Source organism: Geotrypetes seraphini, chromosome 4, assembly GCF_902459505.1.
Source record: "Geotrypetes seraphini chromosome 4, aGeoSer1.1, whole genome shotgun sequence".
Classification (NCBI taxonomy): Eukaryota; Metazoa; Chordata; class Amphibia; order Gymnophiona; family Dermophiidae; genus Geotrypetes; species Geotrypetes seraphini.
In genome coordinates, this window is record NC_047087.1 from 262,282,355 (window position 1) to 262,308,100 (window position 25,746).

General features: G+C 42.0%; 1 protein-coding gene and 1 long non-coding RNA gene across 4 annotated transcripts in view; one reads left to right on the forward strand and one right to left on the reverse strand.

Moving 5' to 3' along the window:
* Nucleotides 1-13,931: 13,931 nt before the first annotated feature.
* On the forward strand, nucleotides 13,932-17,806 carry LOC117360070. The gene is made up of 2 exons (XR_004539352.1): nucleotides 13,932-14,198; nucleotides 17,136-17,806. It is a non-coding gene; the product is annotated as an uncharacterized LOC117360070 (long non-coding RNA).
* A 362-nt stretch (nucleotides 17,807-18,168) lies between these two features.
* LOC117360069 overlaps nucleotides 18,169-25,746 on the reverse strand; it is a 219,874-nt gene continuing 212,296 nt past the window's right edge. For all 3 annotated transcript variants that reach the window (XM_033943703.1, XM_033943701.1, XM_033943702.1), the window contains one exon: nucleotides 18,169-19,141. In XM_033943703.1, the coding sequence (XP_033799594.1) occupies nucleotides 18,841-19,141 (301 nt within the window). In that variant the 3' untranslated portion in view covers nucleotides 18,169-18,840. The remainder of the gene's footprint in view (nucleotides 19,142-25,746) is intronic.

Sequence of the window (25,746 nt, forward strand, 5' to 3'; positions counted from 1 at the left end):
GATCTTTATCTGGTTCAAAATTAAGGTAATTCCAGCTAATCTCCATGAGTGTGGTAATAAAGATCTCTTTTCTATACCATTAAAGGCAGCTACTAATGGTTTAACCAGATAGCTTTTGAAAACTTTATAGAACCTGGTTGAATATCCATCCAAACCAGGTGCTTTTCCAGTTTTCATATCTTTAATAGCCCATAAAACTTCTTCTTCATTAATTGTCATAGATAATTGTTCTGATTCACTCTTTAACAGAGAAGGGATATTCAATTGATCAAAAAAATTTAGAAAGAGTCTCCGGTAGTTCTTCATGTTCAGGAGTATACAATTTTGTATAGTAGTATAGAAAAACATCTTGAATTTGAGGCAAAGTTGTAGATTGCATACCATTTTGATCAGTTATTTTGGTAATATCGTTTCTTAAAGCTTTCTTATGTAATTTATGAACCAACAGTATCCCTGACTTATTAGTTGATTCAAAATATTATTGTTGTAATGATTGCAATTTTATACTAGTATCAAGCAAATCCAACTCCTGTAAATCTGATTTTAATTTTTTAAGCTTCTGTAACACTTTTGGATCAAGAGATTTTCTTTTTCCCTTTTTTATACTCAAACTCAAATTAATAAATCTAAGATAGAAGATGCCTCCTTTGTTGCATTTTTGTCTTATAAAGGATCCTAATGAAATAAGTGTCCGCCCTTAATACAGCTTTCAAAGCTTCCCAAATGGCTATCGGGGACGTTACCCCATCTACATTAATCATTAGATAATCTTGCAATTCCTTCCCTATTTGTTCTATATTTTGTGGATCTGAAAATAAAGAATCATCCAATTTCCAATATTTGACTCCAGTTTCCCTTTGCAAAATCCAAACATTAATATCTACAGGAGCATGATCCAACCATGTTCAGACAGTTATATCTGCTCTACCTATCTGAGTAATAAGTTCCTTACTTACCAACCAGTAGTCTATTCTAGAAAAAGTATCATGAGGCTCTGAATAGAATGTATACTCTTGATCAAATGGGTGTTGAAGACGCCAAATATCAATTAAGTCCCAATTGTCCCACAACTTTAAATGTTTTCTTTCCTTTTTGCCATACAAGGCAAATTGGGAGAAATTATCTCTCTCTCTCATTGTAAAGTCAAATTAAAATCGCCTACTATTATCAAATTGTCCTCTGAATAAGATTTCAATAAATCGCTCAATTTATCAAAAATATTCCTTGATTAGAATTAGGGGCATATATATTTAGAAGGGTATATAATTTCCCTCCCATTTTTACCTTTAATAGTATAAATCTTCCCTCTTTATCTCTGATAACATTTTCCACAATGGAAGAAAATGAGTTTGCCAAAAGGATAGCAACACCATTTTATTTAGATTTCGTTTTATTAAAGGCAAAAAAATTTGAGAATATTTTTTGTGAACAAAAAGTTTTTCACAACTTGGAAATAAATTAGTCTCTTGGACAAATCCTATTGACATATGCATACATTCAAATTCTTTTTAAAAAAGTTGATGTTTCCTTGGCAAGTTCAACTCACAAACATTTATTGAGACATAATTGTGATATTTAAGTCATATTCGATCAAATAATAAACAAATCTCAGATCAATAAATCTCATCTCATTCATCTCTCTCAGATTTTCCATTCTCTTACCCACATACAAATTACTTCCTGACCTCTCCCCATTCCCCATCCCACTCCTAATTCCCAAAGCCCTACTTTCATACAGAACACCACCTACACCTCCCCCCTCCCTCAACCATCCCTCCTCCCTTCCTTCCCCTCACTTCTTCCACTCCCTCCTGAAACCAGGACCAAGACTTGACTTCAGTTAACCTAGCACCGATCATCAAGTAGCCTCACACCAAGTTCTAAATTATCATTTAGCGATCCTTTGAAAAAGTTTAATAAGATTTCTCCTTATAACAATGTAAATCAAACCAGATTTGTTCATTGTCCAGCAGGTCCAGATAGTTACTCCTATTATTGCTGATCCGATTGCCTCTGCAGCCTTTTCTTTTGGTCCGCCTGATACCATCATTGATTCAATGTACCGTGTGTTAATAAATCTGATTGTTCCTGTTGTTGCTTTTCTCCTTCTTCATGCCAGAGATTTGCCCGGATGAGTATTTGCTGTGCTTCCCCGGCAGATGTTACTTTCTGCAGCTTGTTTTCTATCATGAAGGATAAACCAAATGAATAGTGCCATTTGTATCTTATATTATTTTGTTGTAAACATTTAGTAACTTCTCAACACTATTTCCTCTGTCTTAAAATAATTGCAGGTAGATCAGCAAATAGTTCAACCTTAGCTCCTTCTAATGTGAGGTGTCCAACTTTCCGGGCAGCTTGTAAACACCCTTTCCTTCCGGGGGAAATGAAGAAAGCAGGCTATTATATCCCGGGGCCTACCAGATTGGTGGGGGCCCAGGGCTCGATGAACATTTTCAAATTCTATAGCAGGTAATTCTTCCTCTGAGTCCACCGCTTGCAAAAATTTATGGCATATAAATTGCATCAAGGCCATGTCTTTAGTTTCCTCCTGTTCCAGGACCTCATAGGCTTGTATATTATTCCGCCTTGCCCTATTTTCCCCATCTTCAATTTTGAAAAGTAAATCCTCTGTTACTGAATCCAGTTGATTACAATGTTTCTGAATCTCAACTCTTTCTTCAAATTCTTGAAGACTCTGTCCCATATCATCCATCTTTTTGTGTAGCCCATCAATATTCACTTTTATATTAGTCGTGAAGACTGTCAGGGCTATCACCCATCCATTGCTGTGTAACTTCTGTGGGAGGTGACTCCAGCATTTCAATCGATTCCCTGCCAAGAGCATTCTGCTCGACGTCTCCCTGTTGCATTGCCATCTTAGCAGGTGTGGAGCCAGTGTCCTCTCCCGGTTGAAAAGCAAAGACCTTAAGGTCTGGTCTTTTTACTTGCCATATCATTCACTTGCTCCCAGAGAAAAAACTCTCTCCTGGAATAGGCTCTAGCAGGGCAGTTGTAGGAGCAAATTTCACCAATTTCGGTGCGGTCAAGCTTGAGCTCACAAGCTACTCTGCCATACGCTCTATGTCATCGGAAGTCCTTTTTTTTAATGTAGTAGCTGAGGGCCATGCCTTCTTTCTGACTCCAGGGTATGATTTAATCTGTCAATGGCCACCCTACTCCTTTTCTGATTTAATGTACAAAACAATGTAGTGGATGAACTAACATGCTTTTCCCTGCTCCCCCAACTCTTGTAAAATCCATGGAGCCCAACAGGAGAAGGAAATGCTTTTTCCAGTGCAATAGGTGAGACATTCTAATGTAGACAGTTACCGGATGCTAGGATCCACCTTGGGGATTAGCACCCAAGGAAAGGATCTGGGTGTCATTGTAAACAATACGATAAAACCTTCTGCCCAATGTGCTGCGGTGGCCAAAAAAGCAAACAGGATGCTGGGAATTATTAAAAAAGGGATGGTTAACAAAACTAAGAATGTCATAATGCCCCTGTATCGCTCCATGGTGCGACCTCATATGGAGCATTGCATTCAATTCTGGTCTTCTTATCTCAAGAAAGATATAGTGGCGCTAGAAAAGGTTGAAAGAGTTTCCAAGATGGTAAAGGGGATGGAACTCCTCTTATGAGGAAAGACTAAAACAGTTAGGGCTCTTTAGCTTAGAAAAGGGACGGCTGAGGGGAGATATGATTGAAGTCTACAAAATCCTGAGTGGAGTAGAACGGGTACAAGTAGATCGATTTTTTCATTCCGTCAAAAATTACAAAGACTAGGGGACACTCCATGAAGTTACACGGAAATACTCTTAAAACCAATGGGAGAAAATTTTTTTCACTCAGAGAATAGTTAAGCTCTGGAACGCGTTGCCAGAGGATGTGGTAAGAGCGGATAGTGTAGTTGGTTTTAAGAAAGGTTTGGACAAGTTCCTGGAGGAAAAGTCCATAGTCTGTTATTGAGAAAGACATGGGGGAAGCCACTGCTTGCCTTGTATTGGTAGCATGGAATATTGCTACACCTTGGGTTTTGGCCAGGTACTAGTGACCTGGATTGGTCACCATGAGAACAGGCTACTGGGCTTGATGGACCAATGGTCTGACCCAGTAAAGCTATGTGATGTTATTTCCCTTTAGCCACATGCTGCAGAAGGAACTGCTTTGGATTTTTTCATTCTGCCTGTTATACTTCACTGGGCTCTGTAGCTCCACCTTCATTTCTTTCCTTCTGCACATATGACTGCAGATGTGTTTTGTTCTGTTCTCATCTTATTATTTTTAGTTTGATGTAATTTCATCCCCTTTTCAGGTAATTTGGTGCTTGAGCGATTTTAAAGCTCTACCTGTGTGAGAATTCACAGATTTCTGTCTGTGGCTGATAGGCTGATCCCACTGGGTAACTGTTAGCCAGCCTGCATAGTTTTCTCTGGAGTTCAGGGCCGTCGTTGAGGTGGTCTCACCTTCTGTTAATCAGGGGTTCAGCACAGGCTGTTAGGTGTTCTTAGGATGCTCGTCAGGGTCTGACAGGGTGCCAGGTGCGTCAACACGCCTCTGCCTTTCCCGGTGTGCATCCATTGATCTGCAGGGTGGAGGTGTCTTAAATAGTTGCTAAAAGTTTGTATGTCCTTTCCCCTCCCCTGACTTTTAATTAATTTTTATAACACTATAAAGATGTAAACCGCTTTAGTATATAAAGCAGTATATCAAGACATAATAAACTTGAATCTGGCTTGCAGTTCGAAGATCAGCTTTGCAGAAGCATTCCCAGCATTATAGCAGTGAATACTCTCATCTAGCTACTGTGAGAAAGCAGAAAGCAGGTTTCCAGCACTGATCCTGTCAGGTCACAGTGAGTACACAGGCTGACAGCCTGTGAGAGACATCAAGGAGGTTGGAAAAATGGGGTTTTGAGTGTTTCTGGATGCCAGTGTTCCCCCGCCTGAAAAATCCAAAAATTACCGTTTTTAGAGTTTGGGAAGTGTGAAAAATATTGCAATTTTGGCACAAATTTCTTGATGGTGGCTAACTTGAATTTATAGCAATCTTTTGTTCTAAAGCTCCCTGCTTCTTCAAAACTGCAGATTTTGCCTGGAAACTTGCTGTGATGGAGTCCTTGGGCTCTCCTTATGTTATTGCCAGGAATGCACAAATTTAACGCTTCTGACACATCCTTGCATCACATTCTGTGTGGTGTAGCTGAAGGGTGCGGCTGCAGTGCCAACTTAACTTCTCCCCTGCTGAAGCATGTGATAAAACGCTCGGCTAGCACAACAGGGCGGCCGTTGTTGTTTTCGGGGCTTAGCACAGCTGGTATTTCCATCAGACAAGCTGCGGATTCTCTGCAGCTAAAGAAACGCAAATGCAAATCTTCTAAGAGTGCCTTTCCACCCCAGGAGCTGGAAACTTTCTAGATTCATGAAATTTTTGTGTGGTCAGAGTTTCAGAACAAGTGTTCTTCCCTGCAGTTTCAATCCACCTCTGCAGCACATCTTAGTGGCAAGGTGCCTATGAGCACGTCCTTGCCTCAGCCTGCTGTAGTCATTGCGCTACCTGATCCTGATCTGGCAGACCCGGATGCTTCTCTTTCTGATCCATTGTTTGCAGGTACAGCGCTACCCGGAGTGGGAGATCAGGAGCTGTGTGCTGATTCTGCAAATCCCTCTGCAGTCTTAGAGCCTGTGGATGTCTTGTGCTTGTTTATGTTTGCAGTCCTACCAGACCTAATTTCTGAGTTGTTGCAGGAATTGAATTTAATCTCTCAGCTGGCTCTGTCCACTTCATCCTCCTTGCTATGTGATGTGTGCTCACAGTTAGCTACCTTCCCCTGGCACCCTGATATGAACGTTCTGGTCTTGGAGCAGTTTGACTCTCTGGAGGGTTCTCTGAAGATTGCTAGAGCTATGTCATACTTGTATGATCTTGACACATTGTAAATGAATGGTCGGGTGATGACGGAGTGATTGTGGGAAACGATCCTTGATAAAGCATTGAATACGCAAAACATGTCGGATCCGAGTTTCCCCGATCATAAAAACTGAGATAAGTCATAAAACTTTAGTACATATGTAAAAGCATTTGACTAGTAGCACTTTAAGGCACTTTTTAAGCACTTTTGAAACTGTTGCACTTTAAAAACTGAACTTTAAATATTGAAATCCAATGAGGATAAAAAAGTGGGCCAATAAAGAGACAACACGTCAAGCTTATCGCTATTATAAACATTTGAGCGATGAATGGTGTTTCTGAGGTCCGCAGCTTCAGTAAAATTATGAAATTTATAGCTATTAAGAGTGGTTGAATCATATATCACAATGGATATTCATCACTTGGAATAAGAGGTATTTATGAGACACTTGTATCCCCTGGCACAGGAGTGTCAGCAGCTTTTGGGTCAGACCAGGGTGGATTCTTTGGTGGCGCAGGTGACTAAGCACACCTCTCTCCCTAGTGAGGGTGGTGTGTTAAAGGACATACAGAAACGCCAGGTAATGTGGTCCTCAGGAAGTTTTTTTGATGCAGCTACTATAAGTATCAAGGCTGATTCGGTGACATTGTTTGTGGCACGCATCTGTCTCTTTTGACTGCGCACCCTGGAGAGTGAGGCAGTGGATCCCCCTCCTCAACTTCTGATGGCTGGGACTGATTATATGGCAGATGCATTGTATGATCTCATGAGAGTTTTGGCATAGGTGTCAGCGTACTCCATCTCTGCCTGCCAAATGCTCTGGGTTCACCAATGGGCTGGCGATTCCACTTCCAGGGCTACTTTGGCTCAGCTGCCTTTTAAGGGGCAGTTATTGTTTGGCAAAGGTCTGGACAACCTTATTGATTTGGTGATGGACCATCGCTCTCTGCCCGATAGTAGACCCAGGCCCTCCAAGGGTTCTGGACGCTCTAATCAAGCAGACCCAAGCCCCTCCAGGGATTCTGGATGCTCTAATCAAGTAGACCCTGGCCCCCCCAGGGGTTCTGGATGCTCTAATCAAGTAGACCCTGGCCCTCCAGGGGTTCTGGATGCTCTAATCTTTGTGGCTCATGGCATTCCAAACCATATGTGAATACCACGTCGGAGAGATTTTCCTAGGGCTCCCGACGCCGCTACACTAGCTACAGGCATTCCTATCCTTCCATCTTCCGTTCTGCACCGTCTGCCAGAAAGGCTCAATGATGCCAGACAGTCGGATGCCCCTCTGCGGCCTGGATGCTCATTATGTCTGACCAGTGGTCTTGGACATAATTCAGTCGGGTTACAAGCTGGAATTTGCTCGACATCTGACAGATTAGTTTGTGGACTCTCCTTCAGGTCACCCAAAGCGCTCAGGGTTCAAGCCACCGTTTAGCACTTGATGGATATCCAAGCTATAGAGCCAGTACCGCCCGACCTCTTGGGCTCAGGCAGATACTCAGTTTACTTTATCATGCCAAAGAAAGGCTCAGAAGATTAGAGACCTCTTCTGGATCTTCAGCACATGAATGTGGCTCTCAGGATTCCTCAATTCTGAATGGAGACCATGCATTTGGTTATTGCAGTAGTGGCCTCAGGAAAGTTTCTTGCCTTTCTGGATTTCACAGAGGCGTACTGCACATTCCTATTTTTCCAGCCCACCGCAAGTTCTTGTGGTTTCATGTTCTGGAACAGCATTACCAGTTCTCAGCACTGCCCTTTGGGTGGCAGTGCTACGGACTTTCACCAAGGTGATAGTAGTAGTGGTGACTTATCTGCAGAAGATGGGTCTCCAGGTTCACCCTTATTTGGATGACTTACTGATCAGAGCTCCCTCGTTGGCCAAGGGACACATGGTGGAGCGGATGCTCCAGGTGCTAAAAGACCTGGGCTGGATTGTCAACTTCAGGAAGAGCCATCTGACACTCACACAATTGCTGGACTACCTGGAAGTCCTTTTTAACATAGCACTGGGCTGCGTGTATCTACTAGAAGCCCGCAAGCAGAAACTGTGTTCCCAGATTTCTTCCCTTCTGAAGCGGTCGGCTCCTTCAGCATTGGATTATCTTCAGGTTCTGGGCTCCATGGTTGCCAAGTTGGATGTGGTTCCTTAGGGGAGGGTGCACATGCATCCTCTTCAGCATACTTTGCTCTCTACAGCCCCGTCTACATTGGGCCCGAGCAAGCATGGACTGGTGGCTTCTCCCGCAATCACTCTGCAGGAGCGTACTGCTACACATTGCCTTCTGGATTGTGGTGATGAGATGCCAGCCTTCGGACCTGGGGAGCACATTGCAGTCATTGTCTTGTTCAGAGGTGTTGGACACCGTCTCAGTGAAAGTGGTCAATCAATCGGTTGGAGCTCAGAGCCATTCAACTAACTCTGATGAGATTTTTGTACAGGGAGCGTACTTTGCCTGCCTTATCCAGGTGCTTCACGGGAGAGTCCACAAACCTGTCTCTCAGAGGCTGGGTATAGTCCAGGCTGTAGCTGGGCCAAATAATGTCTAGAACCCACTGACTGGACAAGATGAGAGTCTGCCCCCGAAATATTGAAAGACCTCCCTCGGCCTTGCAGCAAAGTGCTTTTTTTTTTTTTTTGAGCAGAGGAAGCCAAACGGGAGGCAGAAGACTAGCTTAGCCAGGAGTCCAAGAACCTCTGCCTGTAGCCCTGGAAAAATCCCCGAGATGGGGAGGTTGAATATGGGTGAGAACACCTTAAACCACTAAGTTAGAGCGCCCCAAACTTCTAGAGGATCTAGGTTTGCTGTCAGGCAGAGTTAGAGGACAACGGTCCGCTACTGAATGGACGCGATCATTCAAGTCTTTGCTAAATAACAAATGCCCCTCAAAAGGAAGCCTAGCAACAGTATCCATAGTGATGGAACCATTGGCTCACTGTCTAAGCCAGAGCATTCTGCGAGCAGATAATGAATATATCAACAGCCTACCCAGGACCTGCATAAGGTCATTCAGGGTGTCAGCAACATAATCTACTCTAGCCAAAATAAGTTTAGGAGGGGGCTCTATAGCCTCGCTCACCAGTGTACAGCTGGGACAGACAAGCACGTGTGACAAAAGATGCCACCGCAGCAGCCTGTACGCCCCAAGCCATTGCCTCAAATAGGCACCTGAGGACCGCATCTATCTGGCAGTTCTGTATGTCTTTAAGCACCACACCACCCTCACTGGGAAGGGAGGTGCACTTAGTCACCTGAGCCACCAAAGAGTCCACTTTAGGCTGATCAAAAATTAGTTGGCACTCCTATACATAGGATACCAAAGAGACATGGCTCATGTAACCCCGAGAGTATCTTCTGGAGACATCCATTGCTCTGAAATCAAAATGCTTATACCAGGATGCCAGGGAAAAGTAGTAGACTGCGACTGCATACCACATAGCCACAAAGAGGAAGTGGATAGACCTGGCTGAGTGACTAAGTTCAACTCCTGCATAGACTCTGAGAGGAAAGAAAGCAAAGTCACAGATTTGAATAAGCGCAGAACCATGGGAACGTCTCCAGGTTCTAAAGTCTCTGAGGGTTCCAAAGATCCGGCATACAGCCCCAGATCCCCAGTCACAGGAAGTGCAATGCCAGAAAACAAGGGTCCGTAAGTTGGGCAATACTATTCTCAGTATTTCCCAGGCTGGGGTCAGCCAGTCCCTGAACAGCAGCTGACTGTGAAAAGGTTGCGCCCCAGCCAAAAATAAGTCCCTGGCAAAGCGGGAACGCACCAAAGAACAGCTGCTTTGAAGCACAGATTACAGATATTTCATGAAATCTGGGAAAGCTTCCGGACCCTGGGGCAAAGAGTCACCCTTGGATGACTGCACCTCATATTTCTTGGGCTACAGAAGGTCCATGTACTGTGGATAGAACCTTCAGCCCTACCAAGCCCCAGAGAGAAGGCTGCCCCAACGGGCTAGCCGAGCATTATGTCCCCTGCTCAGTCAGGAGAAAAGCTAAGCTTTGCGCTGCTGTTCCTCCCAGCTATACCACATGGCACAAGGATGCTCGTGAGGCCCTAAATTTGCACAATCCTGGCAAGAATTCAAAATAAGATAGCCCAAGGACTCTATCCCAAGTTTTGAGGCAAAAATTGAAGTTTTGGAAGAGCAGGGAGATAAGAAATTCATGCCAAAATCACAATATTTTTCACATATAGCGAGTCACAAAAATGGCAATTTTAGGATTTTTCAGGTGGGGGACATGCAAAAATCTTCAAAACTGCCAAATTCAGACCCCCCCCCCCCCCCCCCGATCCACCTTACAGGCTGTGACAGTCTTACTCACTGTGACCTGTGCTGGGAATGTGCTGCAGCCTGTCTCAGCCCTCAAAGTAGGTGCCTCATGCTGAGAATACCTCTTCAACACTGATCTTCTGGCTGCTCCACCTTAGAGGACTGAAGGACTTTCTCAGGAAAGGGCAGAGGCAAAAAAATGTAGCTGGCACTCTGTGAGACACTGTTGAATCCTAGTATGCCTTACAGCCTGCGCTCGAACCTCTGTTCGGTAGAAGGAGGAAAAACAAGGGGACGGTCCGAGCTCCTAAGAAATCAATGCAGGCTGGCTAAAAGGGACTCACTGGGATTGGCCTGTCAGCTGCAGACTGAAGTCTGTGTTCTCAACACAGGTAGAGCTTAAGAATTGCGTACAAAGAAATCCTGAACAGGGGATGAAAACATTGAATAAAATAAGAAAAAGGAAAGAACAGAAATACTCCTTTAGGCACATGTGCATAAGGTGAAAAACTGTAGGTAGTGCTATAGCTCCCAGTGAAGTACACGACTCACAGAAAAAATCCAGAGTGGACTGCTTATGGCACATGGTCATTGGGATACAACCTACTTATCTAGAATGTCTCGCCTATTGCACTGGAAATCTGAAGGTGTACTGGTAGGGATGGATATAATTGACACACACTGGTCAGCAATTTATAGCTCTGCACAGGAAGATATTTGGTGGCTTTTCTTCAGCTCATTAGAATCTAAAATGGCCCTAGCTTAAAAAATTAATTTAGACCATTGTTCTAGGGAAAATACGGTGACTAGCTAGGTCTCATGTGATGTTAGTCACTCGAGGCAGGCAAAGTCTCAAACTTATCCAGTGGAATACTTTTATGATCCAGTCTCAGCACTCTGGATATGAGGAAGATTCAGAATTCTTCCTGGAACAGAGATCCACAGGTTTTCCTTTAGATGCCTCCCCAATCCTAAGAGAATTGTACAATGTCAGATATGACTCAAATGTAAGGCTATGCTATCATGCTTGCTGTCAGAGAATGCAGAATCTCTAGTACTTCTAGACAACGACACAGCAGGATGCTTCAATCAACATCTAGCATAATGACAACAGAAATATGATGGCAGATAAAGGTCAAATGGCCCATCTAGTCTGCCCATCCACAGTAACCATTATCTCTTTTTCTCTCTCTGAGAGATCCCACATGCCTATCCCAGGCAATATTATTTATAAAAATGTTAAAAAGAACAGCCCAAGAACAGAACCTTGAGGCACACCACTGATACCATTCCTTAGAGCGATCTCCATTGATCACTACCCTCTGCCGCCTTCCACTCAACCAGTTCCTGATCCAGGGAAGCCCTAGTTGTCTGAGCTAATCAGGGCCTTAGGCCCCTCTCTGTGCATCACATGTGATACAGAGGAAGGAGCCCAAGGCCCTGATTGGCTCAGACACCGAAGGGCCCTCCTTGGAAGGGACCTTAGGCATCTCAGCCAATCAGGGTCTTAGCATATGTATCACATGATACGAGGGAAGGCCTGCCATTTTGGATTGGCAGGCCTTGAAGGTGGAGGGACTGTGCATCCCTCCTGCTTCCAACTTCAGAAAAAGGTACTAGGGGCGTCCCTCCAGCCTTTTGTTTTTGGGGGGGAAGGGGAAGGGATGGTTTGGAGTAGACATCCCTCCTGCTATTTTTTTCTCATGGAGGGTGGTGTTGGCATGGCAGGAGGGAGTGGGCATCCCTCCTGCCATTTTTGTGCAACGAGGAGGGGGGGGGTCAGTTCCCAGTGTGTTGGCAAGGGCCATCATCAGCAGGGGTGGGTGCTTTTTTTCTTTTTTAATGGAGCAGATATTGTGTAACACATATAGCATCTGTGCCCATCAAAAAAAAGGCTAAACTATGGTTTAACTGGTAGGCGAGTGGTCTTGGCCAGTTGCTTTTTTGGATTCCTAAAAGCGATCACTTTTTTTGTGTGCAGTGGGAAGCCATGTTAGAGCATCAATTGCTCTGCTAGTTTATATGGCATTTCAATATTAATGAACTTGTTTACATGGTCAGATCGGAGAATGAACGATCATGCAGAAAATCACATGGTGAGCCATTTTCTGCATTGGGTCAGTAAAGGCGATCGTCGACGATCACTAACTTTAGTGTAACTGCCCCACAGAACCTTATTTCTCATATTAAGGGCAGATATTATCTATAAAGAAATGAGAGAAAGAGAGAATTTAATATTTAACTTACCTGAGGACTTTTACTTATATGGGGGTTTTGATCACTTTGATTTAGTTTAGAGCCCACTTCAGTAGATTAACCAGACTATTATGGAAAACTCATCAATATCACCTCTTATTTGATCATGTAACACACTATACTGAGGAGGTTCACACAACTTTTTTTTTTAAGTGCACAGGACATTTTAGCTTCATTTTTAAATGTAGGACATTTATATTTTTTATTCAAGTTACTGAATAATTGTGACTAAAATTTTCTGTTTCAAATCTGGGTCAATCAAGTATTACTACACTTCATAAAACTTCTCAAATATTTGCCAAAACAAAATTTAGCTAATAAAAAATAATTTGCTGCAAACATTTTTAAATATAAAATGAACACTGTTTTAAAGCAGGTCTTATTGATATTTCTTGTAAAATTTACAGAACATGAGAGCTGGCAATTTTGATAACAATTGACATTAAGACAAATATGTCCAACTGCATAACCTTTATTGAAGCTAGACAATAACATATTCAGAACATCAAAATTACAGTAGCAAACTTTCAATTTTAAATTTACCACTTTTAACATTTATGTTTGAATGAAAAAACGGGTGAAACTTGATGAAAGTAAGTATTTCCTTATTTTCAGGAAACAACAAATCATAGGCCACTAAGAATCATCAAAATTGGGAAGAGGATTTATACCATAGAAAATGTCATGGAATTTCTGCCTTTATTTAATCTATAAATCCACTTAGAGAAATGTATGTGTTTCTTTTGCATTTCTGCATAATTGAAATCAGGGCTAAAATCTAGCACCACCAGCCTTTAGCTGCAATTTATGGGGATTCTTTTTTTTGCCCTCTAATTCAAAGTTTACAATCAGTGGGTTGCAAACCTACTAGGATCACAACCATGGTAACAAAAATAAAATAAGCCATGTAATTCAGGAATGCTTTTAACTTCACATCCTTTTGAGCTGACAAAGGACAGTTAAGGTTCTTGTTTACCCTGCTAAAATGGGGGTGTGGCAGCCTGTTTGGGAAGCAATGCCTTAATTTCTATCCCCTCCCAACTCACTCAGTCCAATAACTGAGTTGACATTTCTAAGCTAGGGTGCCTTCTTGAATCTTGCAGCCATGCCATTAGGTATCAGAGTTTCAGTGGACTTCTACCCCCAGGGTCCATGAATGCTGCCTTCACTTCCAGCCCTGACCTTTAGCATATGCATTACTTCCACTGAGCTAGTCCTACAGCTGGTTTTCAAAAGCAAATCTCTCTTAATGAAGCATCTGTCTCCTTTTATCCATATAAAAAAGAGAGAAGCAAGAAAAAAAGGAAGGCTTAAGTGACAGTGGAATAAATATGTTAAATATAGGATCATGAAAAATAAAGAAAGCAAATATCCGCACAAAGAATTCAAATCATGCCAAAGATATCATTATTTCTATTATTAAGGTGATACACACCTTCCTTTTCTATGTTTACATTTGTTCTTTTTTTTACCCTAAAATAAATATGATAAAACCATTGCAATCAATTAATCAAGTGCTTTGTTTTGTAGTATTTACTGAAATGACTATTGACTTTCCCAGCATATCGTTTGCAGGTATGATACTCCCAACTGAGCACATGCCCTGTTATGTTTTGCAGATGAACAAGACTCATCACTGAGAATAAAAACACAGCTGAGACCTGCCTTTGTCATTGTTGTCACAATGCCATATAGACCACAGATACAGCATGCTTTGCTTCTTCCAAAGATGGAAGTGTGATGAAGTATGTCTACTTCTACCCTGTTGAAATTGCATGGCACTATTTTAAATTGTTGAGCTCTACTACCTCTACAAAAGTTTGCAGTGGTTTACAATACCCAATAAAATACACAAAAACTAGAGAGAGTATCATTCCCTCTGCTGCAACTGTGGTGGCAACACACAGTGTCCTGTCATCACCACTCAACTGTAGCATCTTCACTACTCACCATGTCAGCCGGGAAACTACTGTTGATTGTAGCAGCTATACACACAAGCCCATTTCACTACTGAAAGCAACTTTTAACTTACCATGCACAACCACACATCATATTTCAAAATCCACCAAACCCTTACTATCTTCATATCTGTTGGTGTGTTTGCAGAGATCCCACACAACCTCCCAGGAAGAAGGGACTTTTCCCTTCTGTGCCTCTGAATTCTACTATTTTGTGACCAGACTGTGCTACTACCCTGTTTCCCCGAAAATAAGCCCTAGCATGATTTTTATAGATGCTCCTAATATAAGCACTACCCCCAAAATAAGCCCTAGTTAATTAAGATTGACCCCCCAAAGACCCCCCCTCGAATGCCCCGACCTCATCCCTAACAATAGTGCTGCCTGATTTGCTGAAAAAATTGGACTTCTCAATTCAGCGACCCTCCACCCCGGTGAGACCTGACATACCTCCACTCTGAGGCCTCCTAAAGCAGCATCAGCGGCAGTGCTCTGAACGGGCTACTTCATGGCCTTCCCCACTGGGGTCTTCCCTCTGCCACATCATGGTGGGAAGTCAGTGGGGTTCTACTGCACAGGGGGATGGAAGGGAGGAATAGAAACATGCTGCAGAGGGAAGACTTGGCCCTCGCGGGGAAGATCGCGAAGCAGCCCATTCAGAGAGCTGCCGCTGCTGCTGTTTTTTGAGGTCTCAGAGCAGAGGTATGTACATCTTATGGTGGGAGGGTTGTTGGGGTTCTGCTGCACAGGGGGATGGGAGGGAGGGATAAAAAGATGCTGTACAAGGGGATGGGTGAGAGGGGAAGAAAGATGTTGCACATGGGGGGGAGGATAAAGGAAAGAGGAAGAATTGGGGTGGAGGAGAGGGAGAGATGATTGTTGTACAAGAAAAAAAAAAAAAAAGACATCCCCCCAAAATAAGCCCTAAGGCATTCTTTGGACCCAATATTAATATAAGACACTGCCTTATTTTCGGGGGAACACAGTATTTTGTGACCAGACTGTGCCTCTGAATTCTACTATTTTGTGACTAGACTTGCATTTCTAGGTCAGCAAAAAGAGACATCACACAGAATATCACAACCCAAGTTCATCATAAAACAGTCCCAAGAACAGTCCAATACAAATAGTTCATACTTTCGCAGATTCAGCACTCATATCCCAAGGTTATATATAGTATATACTTCAACAAATATATTCACCCCAAACACATCACATTGACAAACACAGCAAAAATCCAATACAGTACCTCTCTTTCTATCCACCTATCACTATTAGATATCAACATCCTCACATAAAAAACTGTCACATCCAACCAAATATATAATTTTAGGATAAATGTGATGTGGTGAAAAAAACAGTAATTACACACTCATTGTTTCTAACATAACATTTTCTAATAATTAAAATATCCATCACCATACCTTTTCACGTTGTCATCTTTGATGGCCTTTTCCATTAGTTTTGTATACCATTTCATGTTTCTTTTCTGTGATGCTAAATGCTCTGACGCTGCTCCAACGCTCATAGGAATTCTATAAGCATTAGAGCAGCGTCAAAGCATTTAGTGCTCTGAGCCACGGTAGAAACCTCTATTGCAGCTTAGTAAAAGAGGGGGCTAACCAATTAAAAATACTGCAGTAGAGGTACTTTGCAGTGACTACAGTACTGCTGTGTGCTGCTCTTTCAACAGGACAGAGTAACAAAGAAGCATGAAAATTCAGTACTGTTTTAATTTCAAGCAGTAAGATCACCTCTATAATAACAGCCTTTTGTTTTCTAGGGGCCCTACTGAATCAACTTTTTTATTTATTTACTTATAACTTTTTGACATACTGCAAAGGCCAAAATATGGATTTTATGCAGTTTACAACAAAATATTTGGAGAGGATGGCGAGCGAGAGGAAAGATGAATAGAGGAAGGGAATAGGAGAGAAGACAGGCAAGGGAATAAGAGGGGGGTGGGAAAGAGGTATAGGAGATGGGCAATCAGGGATCAGGTCTTGGGGAAAACTTGAACAAACAACATTTACAGGGTGTCCTTAAACTGTTGATAAGAGGATTCCAGGCGGTTTTGAGATGTAAGGGTTTTCCAAAGCTTAGAACCTATATAAACTTTGGAAATTCCTCACATCTCAGTTCTGGCTGGAATCCTCCAATCTACAATTTAAAGTCACCCTCAAAACCTTGCTGTTTATTCAAGCTGTTCCCAAGACCAGATCTCTACCCTATTTACTAATGGGGCCAAACCTCTACTTAATAGGAAATTAAAAATGAACATTTTGGGAGGTCAGTTTAGCTAAATGTTAATTCTGCTAACAAGTTTATGAGGATGAAAATTTTGGCTCTAAAATTAGACAGAAAAAGTCTTAACAGGGTTTGCCCAAAGATATAGGTTACCTGAATTAGATGCAATGTGAACTAAGAAGCAAAACTTACATGCCCTTAGCTACTCATTCTTAATATCCCCCTTTTTTCCTGAGGCAGAACATGACAGCATTACTGTTGGTTAAAATCTAGTAGGTCAAGACATGCTAGAAATTTGTGAGGAGAACATGTCAGATTACTGTATTGGTAATTTTAGGAGAACCAAAAATCCCTGTGTTTGAAGACCGAGGCTGTATGCTCCCCATCCTAGAAGTTAATACATCTGTAGTTCAGATAACAAATATGGAGTAACTAGTAAGACTATACTTACACATCACAAAATTTTCTCTTTTTCAGAAACTTGTTCAGACCTCTGAGGTCCAAGATGGAATAAAAACTATTTTTTCTGGGGGGATTACCGATAAGAAGTGATGGAATGAAAGTACTTTTCCTTCAGTGAAGAGACATCTGCTTCTCTCAAACTCTCCTCGACAAGGCACAAGGTCAAAGTGCAGGAAAGAGATTCTACAACTAAACAGGCTCCACTGTTTTAGCCAGTGGACAAATGCCAAAGACTATCTTAATGACTTTCATGGGCCAATTCACCTTTCAGTCTGTCATCAATCCCTCAGATCAACTACTACCTGGCAGAAAGTCCTTTCTGGCTCTATCTAGTAAAATCTTCCATTCTTGGTGCCATTAAATTATACCACTCATGTGTGACAGATTTATCCTGTGATAGCATGTATTGACAAAGTTCTAAGCTGTTACAATTATAAGCCTGTTCTAAAGAAATGTTTTTCATTTAATTTATTCATATTAGCCTGTAAGGACAGCATAAGAATGGTTTCATTGTCCAACCACCTTAATTGGAGGCAAATGAAGTAATAACCAGAGAAGTGCAATTCACTTAGAAATGGTTGGCTAGCACAGAAAAGAAGGAAAAATGCTTCCGAGATCAGCACTACATTTAGGCCCCGATTTTATAAACTGCACCTAACTCCTAGGTGGCATTGAGTACAATAGAGTCATAGGTTAAAAAAAACCCTTCCTTTACTCAGTAGCCAATATCAATATTCACTATGGGCTCCTTTTATCAAGCCGCGCTAGCAGGGTTAACACGCGCGACGTTTCATCATGCGTTAACCCCCGTGCTGGCCAAAAACTACCACCTGCTCGAGGAGGCGGTACCAGCTAGCGCAGCCGGCGGTTTAACACGCGTTATTATGCGTGTTAAACCGCTAGCGCAGCTTGATAAAAGGAGCCCTATGTCTTCTTGATGTTTTGAAAACAATTTTTATTTAAGTGTGCTTTTTAGGTTATTAATTCTCTTTTTGCCATTTTCAAGATATGCAGTTTGGTTTTCCTGACTTGCAAGATAGGAAAGTAATGAGACAGTACTAGTTTGTTTTTAATACAAAACAGCCACAAGAACAGATTAAATTCTGTTTTATGTAAAAACTGGAGTCAAGACCTCACACAATATGGCAGTAGTTCAAAACATAAATTCCCTACTTATGCTTTGAACTGGATATCAGTTTGATCAAAATATGCTTACTTGTAATTTTTTTGGACCCTGTACCAATATAAAAGCGAATATGGTAAAATGTCATTAAGCCAACAAAAATATTCAAAGAAAGTAGCCACCACACTTGAAAATCTTGTGGACTAGCATTCCCATCAGGTTAAAAACTATGGGATTTTGGTTTACCTTTTCAGTCAAGTCTTCAATTAAACCTTTTCCCTAAAACCTAATAACTGATGCATCAGCAGCTCTTTGAAGGCAGACAAGCTTCTACAACAATGTTGGTATGTAGTTTTTAGCACAATTAACTACATAAAAAAATTAAAATTATATATACACATACCTCCTATTCTATGTCCTAAGGCATATTTTAGCAAAAACATCAAACAGATGAAAATAAAGTAATTATTAGAACATTAACGTAGACATTTCCTTGAAATACTATTAGCTGATTTTTTTTTTTTTTTAATTCTAACAAAATCTGGTCCAAAATGGACATATAAATGCATATTTAAATCAGACTTTCCTAGTGTAAGTTTACTGGTTTGATATCTTGATGGTAGATCTATTATAACCCCTCTCTTCTTTATGAGGAGGATGATTAGGCAAGCCAAAATTATAATCATATGAAAAAACAGGGGCACGATTAGATTTATCCGATTCTATAAGTACACCAGATGAAGAAATGTTCTCACAGTCTCTTAAATTTTGGTTTTCACTCATGGATGGATGTGAAGGATGGCTACTTGAAGCATACGGTGTAAATCTTTTCTCTCTTCGATTAAAGTCATCAGAAGGATGTCGTCTTTTAATGGGACCAGAATGACTTGGTCTTTCCCTGTGACAATACAATCATCCAATGTAGAAATAGGTATTAAGATAAGCAAAAATAAAATAAGCACAATAACTGCTGAACTAACCTGAATTAATGACTAGATACTTAAATTATTGTTCACTGAAAAGTAAAGGGCATGCATGGATATAGTTTAAGATCTGCTAAAATGTAAAGCATAATGAAAGATATGATTGTAACAAAAGACCAAGGATATCAGAAAGTAAAGCTGCTTACCTGTAATGGGGATCTCTATAAATGGCTAGATAAATCTAACACACAAGTGGAAGTCATGTCATTCAGTGCCACTGTCTCAAATAGGGAAGGAAAGGGAAAGGGGATAGGGTTTGATATACTGCCTTTCTGTGGTTACAATCAAATCAGTTTGCATATTATATGTATACAGACACTTATTTTGTACCCAAGACAATGGAAGGTTAAGTGACTTGTCCAGAGTCACAAGGAGCTGCAGTGGGAACTGAATACAGTTCATCTGGTTCTCACTCCTCTGACTTCAGAAAACCTAAAAGGATTTTTTGAGCATGCGTAAGAAGTCCCATTAGTTTAATGCAGACATCAACAAATCTTAGGATCTAGAAACCAAACTTATGAATAACATGAATATTTATGTGCATCTCATCATAACATAAGAATAGCCATACTGGGTCAGACCTGTTTCTGCAATGGCTAGCTAGTATATGAACAGAGGTGAAATGCTAGACATGGGAGGGTATATGGACACAGAGAGAAGATGGCCAGACATGGGGGAGAATAAGAACACAGAAGGAAGATGCTGGACAGGGGGGATATAGAGGAGTGATACTGTACACAGGGGGAGGGACACAGGGGAAATACTAGAAAGGGACGCATAGGAGACATAGAGAAGGGAGAAACTGAACATGTGGAACAATATATACACAGAGATAGAAGATGGAGGATGAGCATGGATGGAGAATGAAGAAATGTGAAATGGTCTGGAGACCCTGGCAAGTGAGTTAAGAGAAGACAAAAGAAAACGGAGACCAGCGCCTGAGACCAACAGGATTTAAAGAATAAAATGACGAGACAAGAAAAGATAGAAATAAATAATTTTATTTTCTATTTTGTGATTAGAATATATCAAATTTGAAATATGTATCCTGCTAGAGCTGGTATTTGGCATAACTGGGGACCGCAAAGCCCAGGCTGTGCTTGTTTAGCTTCCAGCTGCTTAGGGCTCTCTCTGACCAGGGGGCATTTGTCTTAGTTGCACTCCCCTAACACTATTCCTGTCATATGTGTCTGCACTATTCTGTTAGCATGATTTTTCTGTGTAGCATTCTGTAATAATTTAGCTTATTCAGTTTTCTTGATAGTAGAAGGGATATTTGTGAAGGGGAGGGGAGGCAGGGGTTTTGCTGATCCTTGCTCTGTATTATTTGTGTTTATAAATTGACAATTATACAGAAATTTTTTTAAATACTTTAATAAAATAAGTTCAATATATAATCATAACTATTTGAGGCTTGTGTGGATAGGATCAGATGGTTTATAGGGATGGGGCAGGGACGGGGACAGAGCTCACAGGGATGGGACAGGGTGGGGATGTGGACTGAGCTCGCGGGGAAAGGGACAAAGTTTTCCCCTGCGTCATTCTCTGCGTGAGACATCTTGGGTCTCAAACAACACAAAGAGGGATCCAACAAAGAAATAACAGCGTGGAATAACAGAAAACCAAAGAAAAATACTGCAGAGTTGATATTGAAGATGACAAGTCTTATTTAAAAAATCAACCATTGTAAAGATGTGGTGCACCTATATGATGAAGGCACAAGTACCCGATATGGTCCGTGTTTCAACGAATACATCTTCCTCAGGGGTCCAATGAGTTCCTTACAGGGCCCCATGAACAACGTGCAAAAAAATCTGCTGCCAGTGCGCCCCATCTTCCCTCCTTGGTGGCAAGGTTTCAGAAGCGCAGGAGACGGACTAGAACAAAACCCTCTCCTTCGCACAAGCACATTCGCAGCAACATGGTACCTGCAAGTTGCCTCAAAATTTTCCAAGTTATATGCAGAATCTGTGTCAATGACCTTTTCCAGCAGTTTGCTAAAGTTGTGATTTTCATATCCTTCCAAGCAGCTGCAAGGCTGTAAATTGCTTGCTTTATAACCAAATCTCCAACCTACTGATAACCCAAGACTACAAGATGTTCAGAAAGGAAATAAAAACTATACTCTTCAAGAAATCCTTGAATAAGGCTTAAAACCACGAATACCTTCCTTCTTACCATCCTCTCCCTAACCCCTGATCCTACCTGACCCACTCTTGGAAATGATCTTTGATCTAACTTTTGTAACCCTCCTTCTATAACTCTTTTTGTAATCCGCATTGAACTGCAAGGTAATGGCGGAATAGAAATCTGTAATGTAATATTGTAATTTCTAATGTTTTGAAGTGTTCTTTGACATCTAGTGTCATGTAGTATGTCTTCCTCCTCGGCACTCTCAACAGGGATCTAGCAATATGCTCAGATTTCAAACTGCTCTGCTCTCCCTATCCCCGACCCTGATGAAATTATGAAACGCGTCGGTGGGGATTGAGGCAGACCCAGTTTTATAAAGCTAAGTATTTGCTTTTGCAGTAATTCTTTAAAAATATAACAAAAATGATAACGATTTAAAAATACAACCAAAATGATAATTATTTATTGAAGCACTTGCACTTTATGAAACGTTAGAAAACAACAAACTCACACACTTAAAAGTTCCTATGAGGACGGCTACCACACGAATATCTAGTGTGGCATTCTGAGGAACTTGTGTGTTGAAATTTCTCAACTTAGGTGGCAAATTGATGCTTAGTGTTCCTCCTCCTCCAGCATGTCTTGTATTTTCATGATATAACATCTTGATCCATGAGTTGGATCAATGAAGTGGTGTTAAGGGGTAAAAAAAGGGCATGAATCTTGCCATCTTGACTAATCAATTTACTTGCATAAGGGTAGGCAGATGCATTATCTAAGAGTAGAACTGCCTTTACATCTTGTGCATTCTTCTTTAAAATCTCTATATGGTTAATAGCAAACCTCTAGAACAAAATGATTGACAAACCACTCTGCAAAAATTTGTGAGATAAACCGGCTCTGTAAATAAAAATAAGCTGGCAATTCAGATACAGTCTTAGAGAAAACGTGATCAACCAAACACAACAATCTTTAGGCAATGCATACCATCAGTACTTGTACATAATAGCACAAATAGCACAGTTACTTACCATATCTAGGGACAGCAGGCAACTATTCTCACATGTGGGTGACGTCATCCACAGAGCCCGGATGCGGACAGCCTCGCAAGCATACTTGCTTGAAGAAACTTAGAAGTTTCGAGTCTTCCGCACCGCGCATGCGCGAGTGCCTTCCCGCCAGCACAGGGTGTCTCTTCAGTTCAGATAGCTAGAAGAGAAGCCAACCAGGGGAGGTGGGTGGGTTGTGAAAATAGCTGCCTGCTGTCCCTGGATAACACCTGTTACGGTAAGTAACTGTGTTTTATCCCAGGACAAGCAGGCAGCCTATTCTCACATGTGGGTGACCTCCAAGCTAACCAGAATGGGATGGTGGGAGTGTTGGCAATTCAGGAGAATAAATTTTGTAACACTGCCTGGCCAAAATGGCCATCCCGTCTGGAGAAAACATCCAGACAATAATGAGAGGTGAAAGTATGAACCGAGGACTAGGTGGCAGCTTTGCAAATTTTCTCAATAGGTGGCCTCTATAGATTCATCAAAGAGGTCATTGCCTTCACAAGGAATATTGGCCAGACGATCCTGAATGTTGAGATCCATATCAATGGTGCGAAGCCAGGCAAGGCGGCGCATCACTACTGAGAAAGCAGTGACCCTTGAGGAAAGTTCCAAGGCATCATAAGATGACTGAAAAAGGTGCAACCTGAGTTGTGCTAAGGTAGCAATGACTTGCTAGAACTCCAAAAGTCTGTGCTGAGCAAGGTCTTTAGTAAAACCAGGGAGTATATCAATAAAATACTTAAAATAAGTAGTAAAGATGAAATTATAATTCAAAACCCTGGAGGCCATCATCGAATTTTGATAGAGACGATGGCCAAACTTGTTCATGGCCCTTCCCTATCTGACAGGAGGTACGGTAGCATAGGCCTTGGAAGGATGACTCCTCTTTAAGGAAGATTCCATAAGAAGGGACTGATGAGATAGTTTAGAGTTCTCAAATCCCTTGCAATGTACAGTTTTATACCTCGATTTCAACTTGCTTAGAACAGCAGGAATGGCATAAGGAGTCTCCAGGTTTCGTTTGAAAGTTTGAGAAAGAAGCCTGTTAAGAGGAAGTTTGAGAGACTCCGCAGGAGGTCAAGGCAAACTCATTTCCTCTAAATACTCCTTAGTGTACTTAGAACCAGAGTCCAATTTAAGATCCAGGTCCTCAGCCATTTGACAGAGGAAGGAGGAAAAGGACAATTGATCTGCAAGAGGATGGCCTCGAGAGGGGCTCGATGACCTTGAGTGGAAAAAGAAGGTGAGGGATATTGATATCTGGAGTATTGATATCCTAGCAAATAAGCAGACTGAGACAAGGCACTGGGAGAAGTGGAGCCCTCAGGTTCTGCTATTGGTGTCCTGGATTGAGTAGTTGGAGGCCTCGAAGAGCTGGAACACCTGGATGAGGAAGGCTGCTCTCTTGAAGAGGACCTGTGCCTCGATGAGTGCCTCAACCGGCGATGAGAGTGCTCATCGCCGGTCTCGAGCGAGGTTGAGGAGACTTCGCCCTATGCCTCAAAATAGGCAATGCCTTATGTGAGGATATAGGGCTGGAAGCTGTAGATCAAAGTTCCATAGGCTCAGTGGTTTGGATCGAGGTATCTCGAAGCACTCCCAAAGTCTCGGCTCCTTGTATGGAGTATGAGGATTCCAGACGAGACACTCACAAAGACTCGACTCCTTACAGAGTGTGTGAAGATTCCAGACCAGACACTTGCAAAGACTGGTCTGGAATGTGTAGATTCAGCTCGAGGCACAGGCAAGGACTCGACCTCTTGTGAAACTGCTGAGTGCCCAGGCTGGACTGCAGGAAGCAGTCGAGGCAGGACTATATTTGGTCAGTAACTGAACAAATTTCTGCTCTAAAATGATCTGGATGGTAACCTGTAATTGTGGATCCGAGTCTGAAACTGGACCCCTTGCTGAGGATAAAGGCTCTGAGGATGAAGAGGAAGAATGCTTCGACTTGGAGGAATGATGCTTAGATAACTTGAGGACCACCGCTGGAACTGTCTGCTGAGGTATCTGACTTGAGGGAAGCTCAGGAGAAGACTTGGCAGATTTACCCGAGGTCAAGGACGTTCCAAACGAGGAAAGTCTGATGAGAGTCGAGGACGAGGAGGCAGGAGGACACCCCATAGCAGGCTTGACCGAATTAGAGATCGAAGTTGAGACTGTAGTAGGGGTTTCCATATTGAAAATCTTCTCCACTTCAACTCAACGACGTTTGAGGGCTCGAGGTTGAAGGGTAGCACAGCGAATGCACGACTCTGGGCTCCGGGCAGTGGTCAGGGCCCAAACACTGAAGGCACCAACAGTTTGGGTCAGTGAGGGATATCGCACCCTGGCACTGGCTACACTTTTTAAAGCCTGTGACCAGCCGGGACATAGAAGGAAAAATAGCCACCGCAAAGTCAAAGCCCGCAGGCTGAGGGCGTACGACAGGCCCTGCCGTCACTCGACAAAAAAGTTAAACTTTTTTTCTTTAAAAACAATGACTGAAAGAAAACACAGCGACACTGTAATAAAGATATAAAACACAAGCCGCGATGAGAGAAGGCACGAAGCGAACTAAGTTCAGCGCAGAGCGTCAAAGACGGACTTCTCGGCTCTGCAGAAAACTGAGAAGACGTGCCCTGTGCTGGGCGGGAAGACACTTGCACATGCGCGGTACGGCAGACTCAAACTTGAGTTTCTTCAAGCAAGTCTGCTTGCGAGGCTGTCCACATCTGGGCTCTGTGGACGATGTCACCCACAGGTGAAAATAGGCTGCTTGTCCTGGGATAAATCTTTTTATCATCTTTCTACAAGCATCTGGTCTTTAAAGACGTGAGCATTTCATGGCAGGGTCTGCCAGAATAACTCAGTCTCATTTGAACTATACATTTGTGACAGATGCAATTCCTCATTTGTAATTAAATCATTCAGCTAAAACCAGAAAGGCTGAACTGCTTCTGTGTCAGGACTTCCTATCTTTCCATGTGCAAGATTTTTGTGTGATCCGTAACAATTCCAAAATCTCCACAACCATCCATTACTTGTTCGTAAGTTTATGTTCATACATTGTGAGTTCCTGTACAGTAGCACTTAATTCCACTCCATGCACATTAACATCACATGAAAGTTGCTGAATATACCATTTGTACACCGCCTCTTCTAAATCTTTCTCTTGCTATGTTTTCTAGCTTTTACACTACTTGCACCTTCAATACAATTCTTAAGAGCAAACTGTTACTTTTAGTTTTCTTTTTTTTTAAATATCCAAAATGGCTTGTTTCTTGTTGCTATATTCTGCACAAAGTTGGGCTACTGAAACTCCACTTCAATTTCTTGATTAACTCAAA